At 42.5% G+C, this 11,615-nt stretch overlaps 1 protein-coding gene across 1 annotated transcript in view; it reads right to left on the bottom strand.

Moving 5' to 3' along the window:
* Positions 1 to 295: 295 nt before the first annotated feature.
* Positions 296 to 11,615, bottom strand: part of PPM1A (protein phosphatase, Mg2+/Mn2+ dependent 1A) — an 83,560-nt gene continuing 72,240 nt past the window's right edge. Inside the window, exons 5-6 of the mRNA XM_082275544.1 lie at positions 9,608 to 9,665; positions 296 to 994 (exon numbers count right to left, since the gene is read on the bottom strand). Of these exons, the coding sequence (XP_082131670.1) occupies positions 965 to 994; positions 9,608 to 9,665 (88 nt within the window). The 3' untranslated portion in view covers positions 296 to 964. The remainder of the gene's footprint in view (positions 995 to 9,607; positions 9,666 to 11,615) is intronic.

Raw genomic sequence — 11,615 nt, 5'->3', positions numbered from 1 at the left:
GTGTAAATGCATGATCCTTGTGCATGGATGTGTGCATCAACTGTGGGGCTTCAATAAATAGAGATAACCAAAAATTTTGATAAGTGGCAGAGACCAAAAAGGCAGACAAGAAAAATTGCTCCTTAATGAGTGTTTGTCAAATCAAGCTTTATTGATAAAATGGAATTCAGAACTCTCTGTAGCAGCAACAGACCCAGCCAGTGTAGTTATAAACAAAAACAAAAAAAGAAACAAAAAATTACAACACAAACTGATTAATAGTGAATGGATGTGAGTGTTTAAATCTTGGTGTAGATTTGTTCTTAAAGACTGCGTTTATCAGTCAAAGGTTATATTAAAAATTCCATTATTATCTTGTTGCCATCCAAAATTAATTTTGACAGAACTGAAAGCCGTTCTTTGTCCAAAAGAGAGAGAAAAAAAAAAAAAAAAAAAACCACTGTACACTAATGTTACAATTCTATAAACAATTTAATAGGGACCCCAAGCTGGTTATGTTGCTGCTTTATGTCCAATCTAAAACCACCACATGAATGTATCGGGTTAGATTATTGGTTGCATCACATAACAAGCTAGACTTCCTATAACCTTTAGAGAAATTTGCAGTCCATAATTAAATATGACAATTTGTACAAGGACAATTGCACTTTACAAAAAGAAAAAAAAAAAAATCATACAACAGAATTTGCTGGAGTCTGATTTACAACATGTATTGTTTGAAAGTACTTTAACATAAAATTCAGTTTTACAAAAAGAAAATGTGTAGAGAAAGTATTAGGGAAAAAAAACAGTACAATAGTCAGGGGCCATTCGTACTGCGTTTTATTGTTTTCATCAAGCTCATCCACATCAAATTCCCTTCTTTAAATGAAAAAGGTTGAGGATGGATGCTAAGAAGGATCACTGAGGTTGGGCTGTATGTTCATTGAGGATGGATGTAAACTCCATTTCTAAACGGATATATTTACCACATGTCATCTGTTGATGCAGAATCCTTTAAAGATGAGAAGCAAGAGTAAATATTCATTAGAATGTTTTCACTCAATTTAAATGTTTAAGGAAACCTTTCCTGGGAGACAATTGGAGGCTGCCACTTTACTGATAAGCCTTCCAGGTCTTGGACAAAGTAGTGAAAACCAGAGGGTCAGACAAAGCCAGGCAAACAACATTTTCAGTGGGAGGTCAGCAATGGCATCATCCATCTCTAAAGAAAGGTTTTCTTTTATTTTTACATAAATTTGACCCTAGAGGTGTTCAAATGCTCTACTAAATGCATATATAAAAGACAACAGTGACAAGTGATTGCAAAAGGAAACAGGGCCCAGCAGAAACACTACCCACCACACCAAGGGCTCTGCAAGACTGCTTATAGTTCATTGGTTGTCTGCCAGACCGGTAAGTATTCAAATTATTGTTGCAAATGCTTCAAGCTTTTCTATACTAGAGAGTTGCCAATAACTTAGAATGTGTTTTTCCCAATATATAGATTTAAAAAAGCCATAGTTTTGTAGCAATACCAATTAAAAATTTTGGTCCTTTTGCAATAATTCTGTAATTTCTAAACCTATGCTTTAAGCTCTTCCCACTCATATGACTATTTTAGCCCCTTTGCACCCAAGGGTAAAACAAATCCGAATGCCTAAGCCAAATTTTGCAACTTTTGACATGTGTAAGTAAAACCATACACATCACTACAACTACTTTGTGCACCTAGGTGGATTATACCTTGTTTTTTTCAGGACAATTTGGAGTCTCATGTGGTGGTAAATGGTCATGGATATCTCCTGGGTTTTTTTTCCATTATCTAAGGAAAACTGGCCAAAAATAGTAAAAATTGGATTTTTGACTTACCATAAAATCCATTTCTTTGCATTCATTGACGGACACAGCTCTCCAGGATTCTGAACCATTGGGTTATACTTGCCCCTACAAGAATAGGACACTAGGCAGAAAAAAGCTTGACCACGCCTATGGGCAGTCCGTGGTGGTATACTCCGCTTCTTTGCTATAAGTCTTCAGGTTTTTTTTGGCCTAGTCAGGACCTAGGTCTTCAGTTTTGTAACAAGCCCTGTCAGAAGAATTACAACTCCATAGAGGGGTGGGTGCTGTGTCTGTCAATGAAATTGGATTTTCGTACTTACTGTAAACTCCATTTCTCTGAGGTCGATGGATACAGCGCTCCATGAATAATAACTTCTGGGTTATACTGCCTCCTCCAGGAGTAGGACTAGGCAGAACAAAAAACACCTGGCTATGCCCATGGGTCATCCTCAGCTTTGTATACAACCCCCTCTCTGCTCTAGGTAATCAGATTAGTAGCAAGCAGTATTAGAAGTATCAGAACTCCATAGAGGGGTGGGTGCTGTGTCTTTTTCGTTCGACGGACACAGCGCTTCATAAATCATAACTGCTGGGACATCCAAAAGTAGTGCCAAAAAGAAAATGAGGGGTGGGGAAAATAACCCAAGGCTAAACTTCAAAGTCCTTAACCACTTAAGCCCCGGGCCTGTTTTTCACACTCGGTGTTTACAAGTTAAAATCTTTTTTTTTTTTTTTTTTTTTTTTTTACTAGAAAACTACTTAGGACCCCCAAACATTTTATATATATATATATATTTTTTTTAGCAGAGACCCTAGAGAATAAAAAATAGAGATTATTGCAATATTTATCACACCGTATTTGCGCAGCGGTCTTCCAAACGCAATTTTTTTGGAAAAAATTCACTTTAAATTAAAAAATAAAAAACTAGTAATGTTAGCCCAATTTTTTTCCATAACGTGAAAGATAATGTTACGCCGAGTAAATAGATACCCAACATGTCATGCTTCAAAATTGTGCACGCTCACGGAAAGGCGACAAACTTTGGTACTTCAAAATCCCCATAGGCGACAATTTAAAATTTCTACAGGTTGCCATTTTAGAGTTACAGAGGAGGTCTAGAGCTCAAATTATTGCTCTCGCTCTAATGATCGCGGTGATACCTCACATGTGTGGTTTGAACACAGTTTACATATGTGGGCGGGGTTTCCGTATGCGTTCGCTTCTGCACGCGAGCCAACGGGGACAGGGCGCTTTAATTTGTTATGTTTTTTCCATTTTAATTTATTTTTTTTACATCGTTTAAAAAAAAAAAAAAATTTGATAATTTTTATTCCTATTACAAGAAATGTAAACATTCCTTGCAATAGAAATAGGCACGACAGGACCGCTTTTTTTGAGATCTGGGGTCAAAAAGTCCTCAGATTTCACAAGTACACTAAAAGAAAAAAAAAAAAAAAAAAAAAAAAAAAAAAAAGGGACCTTTAAACCAGTTGCTAGGCAATGTAGTTTTCCGTCGCTCCGGTCCTCCAAGACCATAAAGTCGAGTGAGGGCAAGCTTGCCCTCACTCGGCATCCTGTGAGGATCGGGACCGGATCGTTTTCCCCGCTGCCGGCAGGTCTTGTAAGCGGGGAAAGTACCGGGATGCGGGGGGGGGCACCTCTTCCGCATCCCCGGAAGGGTGATCGCGCGGCGAATCCGCCGCTGGGTCCACCCTTATCGGAAAGCCAGCCGACCGCCCTTTAAAAAAATACCAGGGCTATGGCATACCAGGGTTATGGCATACCAGGGTTATGGCAGCTATCTGCTGCCATAACACTGGTATTTAGGTTTAAACGGCCAACTTAAATCGTCGTTGGGCGGTCGTTAAGTGGTTAACCAGGACACAGCCTTAATCAGGTCACAGGAGCCCGTCTGAAAAAAAAAAAAAAAGAAAAAAAGTTTCAGGAAAAACACCCATGGAAGTCAGACCACTTTGGGCAGGAATGGACAGGGACGAAGAACCACTTTATCCCTATGGACCACTAAATAGGGACTGCGAAAGGATAATGCCGCCAATTCTGATACCTTGCGGGCCGAAGGTAATAGTCACCAAGAATGTCACCATCTGGGATAACTTGGACAAGAGAATCTCCCAAATATTTTCAAATGGAGGTTTCTGGAGAACCGAAAGTACTAGATTTAAATCCCATGGTTGCAAAAGAGAACGAACAGGTGGAGCTACAAACCCCCTGAATGAAGGTACTAAAGACTGCATTGCTATGGGTCACTGAACGAACATTGCCAGGGCAGACATCTGGCCCTTGATGTTACTCAAGACCAACTTCTGATCAACACCCTGTTGAAGGTTAAGATCCGAGCCACAGAAAAAGTTAGAGGATGAGCACCAATCAACTCACACCAAGAAATGTACGCTTTCCACGTACGATGGAATATCTTGCTTGAAGACGACTTCCTCGCCTTAACCATAGTAGGGATCACTGATCCAGACAGACCTCTAACCCTCAGTACCTGGCTTTCAATAGCTAAGCCAATAAAACCAGCGACTATAACGCAGGCTGGTAGATCAGCCCTTGGGACAACTGGTCTTGTGAGAGGAAGCCCCCCAAGGGATGTTTATGGCTACCAGACTGATTGGAAGATCCTTGCCCTTGATTCCTTGCAGAAGCAGCCTGAGCATAAGATACTGGCCTTACTGTGGCCCTTGGATGCCTGTGGCGTCTGCCAGAGGAAACCGTGATCTCACCACGAACCTCTGTGTCCTCCTGTGGAGCCGAATCTACTAAAAAAGGAGCTGCATGTAGGTCTGTTCAAACAGAACGGTCTTGAAGGTGGATACCACCAGACTCAGAACCTGTATGCAAAATGGGAGAGAGAACAATCCGAGTGACAGAAGCCAGTGAATCACGGCCTGTGGCTCCTGGACAGGGATAGGGGAGGGACCTTAGGTAGTTCAGACATCACCTGAACCTTTGCAGGAATAAATCCGCACAAGGAGAATCAGGACCTAAAAAAACCTATGAAACGGACAAGCTTTGTCCTCCTTTCTGGGTACCCCCGTCTGCAACAAGACTCCTTCACTTTCCTAGACTATGGCAGGAAGGTACTCTTACTCAACTGTGATACCCTTAATGATGTCATTCAGGGTAGTCCCAAACAGGCGATCGTCTTAATAGGGCAGATCAACGAGAGCCTTCTAAGAAGCCTGTTCTGCAGACCCATTCTTAAGCCACAACACGCGCCTAATCACCACTGCTGAATCAAAGTTTGGACAGCACAAGAGCTGTATCCACAGCTGCATCAAAAATAAACTGCAGCCCATGGACCAACTGGTACGCTAAATCAACACAAGCAGCGGGGACCTGCTCAATCCCCATGCCCTGGTACAAAAGCTTGGCCCATTCAATTAGGGTCTGAGACACCAGGGCTGAGGCAAAGGCGTGTCACAGCCTCTGCTCTGTCAGCCAGGTCCTTAAAGGACAGGGATTCCTCTACGGGGATCATGGTAGCTTTGTTCAACCCGGAAAGAGGAGAATCCACCACCGGTGGACTATTCCACTTTTTTAAAGGGACTCCTCAAAAGGGGCAACGTACAGCAAAACGTTTGGGGACCACAAAGGGTAATTTTGGCTGTTCCCATACCTTACAAAAAAAAAAAAAAACCCTGCAAAATAAGGCACATAAAAAGGAAACACCTTTGAAATGCGAGGTGACTTATGGTACCAAACAACACGACACAGCCATGCCCGTGGCTACATCAGCCACATCCTCCATTTTTAAAGTCTCACGCACTGCAGTGATAAGTGCATCTACCAACGCTTTGCAATTCGCTGTTGCGACCATGGAGGAATTATCCTCACTATTGGATGGATCTGGGGGTGTGATATTAAGCCCTCTTTGACGGGCCGCATCCACGGCAGCATCAGACTCAGATGAGAGACTAAGCAGAGGAAGGTGGAGGACAATTCCTCCTGGGCCTTTGCCCACATGCCACTTCCACCCGGGACACTAAGGACTGCAGGAATACCGCCAGTGGTCTCTATATAGTGTACCTAATATAGAGATAGTCCACCTGACAGTTTTCCACTCCTGGAATGTGTAAGGCGGAGAGGGCCAGAACAAGCAAAAGCCACCTCCACCCGGGACACATAAAGGACCGCTGTCAGTGCATCAACGGAAGGTTGGGACCCCGAAGGACCCGCAGCCTCAGAGGGGGTCAGGTGGGGAAACGTGCTCCAGAGACTCCATTTGGTAAAGAGGAGAACCCCCACAAAAGGTGTCTAGCACTGCAAAGGGACACCCCCACCACACTGGTAGCACCACCAGGTTGCCAGTAAACAGAGCACCCCACAATCCTGCAGCAGAGAGAGAGTGGGACCCCACCAGACTCCCCACCCCACCAGGGATAGCTCCAAATGCAACATCCAAGGGGAAGCAAGAGGAGTCAGCACCAGGGGAAAAGGAGGAACTCCCACAGCCAAGGTCGCCACTCAAAGGCTCCACTGTAATGGCTGCTGCTCTGTAGTATGCCAGATCAACGAAAAATGTCTGCCAGACTACACAAACATGGCCACCGGACATTGAAAACAAGGCTACAACAAAATTGCCACCGCGAGGGTTCCCTGGAGCCCAGGCTGCAAACCTGAAGGGGGAACCAAGCACATGGCCCACACAGCAGGTAGAGTCCCCCCCCCAGCGGCGCACCCCCCCTGCCCCCACCACCAATACAGCACCATACCACCAAGCTACCCACAGGGACCACCAATATTCAGGGGGGACTGAGGGGAACCAAGGGTTCGACTGTCCAAGGGAGCAGCCAGCGTCAAACCTAAAACCCTCCAGGGGAAGAGGGGAGACAGCTACTCACCATACCAGGAACTAGGCGGGCACCGCTCCAGACAAAAGCTCCTGGCTATCAATATGGGGGGGCTATCAGCCAGGAGGAATGCTGTGAATCAGGCTAAAACCCGGTCGTATGTAAACTCGCGAGGCATTTACCTTGCAGGCCAGCCCCTGTCCAGTGGGGCTATGTCGCAGCCGACCTAGCGTGGAGCTGTGGTCTGTGCGTGCTCCCTGGCCAGACTAAGGTGACCAATGGTCTTAAATTATCCAGCCCGTCTGACAGTTGATTGTAGATAAAACACGAGAGAAAAAAGCCATTTAAAAAAAGGAAAAAATTGCCAGGACCAGAGATCCCAGCAGGGAACCAGGTCCTTACTCCTGAATAGACATAAAAACTGAAGACCCATAGCAGAGAGAGGGGAGTATACCACCAGGGACTGCCCATAGGCGTAATCGAGCTCTTTTTTCTGCCTAGTGTCCTACTTCTGTAGGGAGCAGTATAACCTAATGGTTCAAAATCCTGGAGAGCTGTGTCCAGCAACGAAAGAGAAATTTTTTTTACATGTAACTGTATATACGTCTTTCTACTACCATAACCTACCAAAGAACTCAAACTAAAAAAATTCTCCTATCCTGACGATCGCAGCAATACCACATATGTGTAGGTTAGTAATGGTTTGTACCTGTAGTAGGCATTTTATTTATTTTTACATATTTTCTTTCTATCTCTGGAAAGGACAGAGCAAGATACAAGGCATCTGTCTCATCCATTCACAGGATACAGAAAAGACGGGGGCGGGCTTCACGGTAAGTGATCACTGTGATAGCCAATCAGCAGCTATCACGGCAATCAGGTGACCCAGAATTAGACAATCCGAGTCCCGATAGTTAGAACAGGGTCTGGGCTCTCGGTATAGGGTCTGGGCTCTCGGTGCTGGGTGTGCGCCGCGCGGGAGATACACAAATATGCAATCCGACCCCATGCTGAGCTGTCAGCCGCGGCTTCGCTGTGGAGGCGGGTGCAGAGGACACAGCCAACAGAAACTCCATAGTAAGTCTATGGGTGACGTAATTTCCTATTAATTTCACAGCAGTTTTCTGCAGGGCTTCCGTCTCTGGAGATCGGGGTCGGAACAGCTTCAAAAAAGGTAAGTATACGGATTTATTTTTTACAGGGCTAGACAGGTTAGTGTTAAAACGTGGAGAACTACAGATGCAGGAATTTTAGTTTTAGGGTGGACTTGTCCTTTAAAAAAGGTTTACTTGTTAACCTATAATAAAGTAGAACAGTGTTTAGGAAAACAGTACATATAAAAGCTGCTAAAACTGTCCTAGGTGTCTAGGCTTCAATGACTTCTGGCCATGAAAAAATTAACTGTTTTGTGGCCAGAGATCATTGAAGCCTAGATCACCAGATCAGTATGCATTGTGTTGATACATTTACCTCCTAAATTTTTTTTTTTTTTTTTTAAGGCCAAACTGCATCTATCTGCAGAGAAGCTCTCCAAGCACCATAATTTCTAACTGCAGGGCATGCCCCCTTTTCCTGGATTGTGATTGCCCAATGATTACCTCTACAGCATAGAAGAATCATGGAGGATGTGACTGAGCGATTCAAGCACATCAGGAGACCAGGTTATTAGAAATCCATTCAGCTGCATCTAACAGATGCCGGGAATGAAACTAACTATAGTTCTGCATTATAGATATAAGGCTTTTAATCGGATACACAGTTTTAATAAATACAATGATCAAGTTTGATTTTAAGCAAGCAGATAGAAAAAAAAAAACTGAAAAAAAATAATTTTGGTTATTTTATACAAGTTTTAACAGTATTAAAAAGGCACCCACTTCTGTTTGGATTACCCAGGTTAGTGATGGCTAACCTTGGCACCCCAGATGTTTTGGAACTACATTTCCCATGATGCTCATGCACTCTGCAGTGTAGTTGAGCATCATGGGAAATGAAGTTCCAAAACATCTGGGGTGCCAAGGTTCGCCATCACTGATCCTAGGTGATCCAAATGGAAATGAAGAACACCTTTGTCTGCTCAAGGAACATGTTATGGGTCCCAGAAGATTGTGGGGCCATTCACAAAGTACAGTGCAGCTCACTCATGCACAGTTGGGAGCCATAAGGAGTTGGCATTTAGTATAGTTTACTTAAGGCTATTAAGAATGCAAGACACTGTAGCTGAACAGTTTACTTTATACAATTTTAACCCAACAACTCAGAAAAGGTTTTTTGGGGGAGGCTGTTTTTGGTCTATACTAGCATCTGTTAATTTCCTGAGCTAAGAAGCTGGCATTTCAGAATTCAACTAAATATTTTATACAGAAAACGAAATTAAAAAAAAAAAAAAAAAAAAAAAAAAAAGGTCATTATTATTGCAGTGAAGACATCTGTACACTCTTGTTGCATAGTTTTCCAATTTTGTTTTGTTGACTGTTTATAGCCTATTTGTAGTGTACCCATTCATATTGTCTTGTTTCATTTTTTGACACCTACCAATAAAGAATTTAAAGAGGAAAAAAAAAAAAACACCTCTCAGGATAAAAATAAGGAAGCCATCATTTTGGTTTTTGAAGGTGGATGCGCTATGAGGTGGTCAACCCTTTTTTTCCCCTCCATTGTGTGACAGGCATGTGTATGGTGGTACACTTGATAGGCAAATGCTTATTCTGTGTCAGGGACTTACCAAATAGGTCCGGATGAGGACAGCCCAGAAGCTTGCGTGTACCAAGAGGAAACTGCCAATTGAAGCTTCCATATTTCTGTCCTGTTTTTTTTTTTTTAAATAAGAATTTAAGATGCCCCTGGGTCAACATTTACAACTGAGGTCTGATGTTTTACTATGTATAAATTAGAAATACTAAAGAGAAGCCAATTTAAAATTGAAGCTTTCCCACCAGTAGCTTTAGAAAACAGATGCTGAAATACTTACAGTGTCATCATTTCTATATGGATTCAGCCTGTTGTAAACTGCTTCAATCACACTCCGCCTAAATCAAAATCAAAGAAAAAAGAAAAATCATAAATCATGGCAAAATATTTTAAAATCCTGGTCACAGTCTGTCCGGTACATTGAAGACTGATCTAAATATCTTACTTCCCACTAGAACTGAGGCATTTTCAGCAATGGGGCACAATTCATACAAATGTCAGAGAACCTAATAACAGTTTTTTTTTTTTTTTTTTTTTAACAGGGTCTAAGGTGTTTCAGGTGAACAGTAAACAATCCTGTATAGACATGGTTTATACAAATGAACCCAGGAGTATTTATGTAAAAGCACTGCAAGTTTCACAATGAAATCTTTTTTGGCAAGATCTTTGTGCTCAAATTTCTAGACCTACACAACATCAGCGAGGTCCTAGGTACTTCCACATTTAGGTTTAGAATATATTTTATATTTTTTTCACTATACATGATCCAGAAATGGGATCACATCAAAAAGGATAGAAAACAAACACACCAAGTAGTAGGAAGTAGACCAAGAAAGCCAGCCATGCCAAATTCTCAAGACACAACAAATCTGGAAACAAAAAAAAAAAAAAAAAAAAAAAAAACACATTCACAACCCCTGTAATTAAAATAAACAGGTATATACTTATATTGCTCTGTGCAATAGTATTGCACAGAGCGGCCCCAAACCACCTCTTCTGGGGTCCCCTGCCGGCGCTCCAGGCCCCTCCTCTTCTCTGTCACTTCCTTTGGTGGCGCAAGTGCGGGCTGCATATCTGCTTTAGCAAAGAGTGTGCTAGTGTACTTTTCTAACTGCAGCACACTAGCTCTGGCTCAGAGGGACATGTCCGGACACTGCTGCAACAAAATTTCCACTAGAGCTGAGGCCAATTTAAAAAAAAAAATGTTTCACGAGACATTAGCTATTTGCTGTACATAGTTTTAAAGACTCAAGTTACAATACAAACATTCAGTGCAATCTGGTGCAATCTGGAACATCTCAAAAGTTAGCATTCATCATTATGCAGCCACTGTACAAAACTGGTGCCCTGTTTGAATTGACATGTCTCATGACTTACCTTTATTCCCTAACCCTAAAACAAATCTAAAGGTAATTAAGCCCTTGCCAGTCTGCGGCTTTTCTAGGGATTGGAATGTAAAGGAAAACAAACATCTGTGTATGCACAATTGGCATACTATCTGAAGTAAATGCTACAAAACACTTTTAGGAGACCAACAATCTCATAGGGCATCCTCAATGAACTAGAGCAATGATGTTCAAAGTGTGGCCCTAATACAGACCTTTGATTAGCTTTTTCCGGCCCTACTCCTCCCACTGACACCAAAGATGGACACTATTCCTTCCATTGACACAAACATTGAGGCACCATTCCTCCCACTGATACCAACGATAAAGTACTATTCCTCCAACTAATTAGCAATTGGCATTATTCTTCCCACCAATTGCAAAGATTTGACACTATTCCTCCTACTGACCAAACAATGTACTTCTGTTACTCCTTACTGACAACCAAACTTGTAAGTATTGTTTACTGCCACACCTCAGGGTATTTCTGCTCCTACTGGACACACTCTAGCCCCCTTAAGCCTGAAGAACATTTATCTTGCCCTTCGAGACCCCTGAACTAGGGGACATACAACAATTAGGTGTTTGCACTTTGACGCTGCCCAGAAAACAAGTCAATAGCTCATATAAACAAATTTTCGCACTTTGAGAAAACCGTTCAAGTGTAGAGAAAGTAAAAGCAGCTTTAACCTGGCTCCTCCCTGGCCATGGCTCTGACATGTGTCACCCCATCCATAGAGCTTAGGGCCTGGACAAACAGATAATTGTTCTAAAGCTTTTGAATTGTCTGCCTAGTCCTACTCCTGTGAAGGGCAGCATAACCTTATGGTGAAGAATATGGAGCTCTGTCTGTCAATGAATGGAAGAGAAATACCATTTTCGAAGCGATTGTATGATAATCCG

The sequence above is a fragment of the Pelophylax lessonae genome, assembly GCF_965119305.1.
Source record: "Pelophylax lessonae genome assembly, chromosome: 13".
NCBI classification, from domain to species: domain Eukaryota; kingdom Metazoa; phylum Chordata; class Amphibia; order Anura; family Ranidae; genus Pelophylax; species Pelophylax lessonae.
Note: the sequence above shows the minus strand (reverse complement) of the source record. Positions and strands in the feature narration are given on the sequence as shown.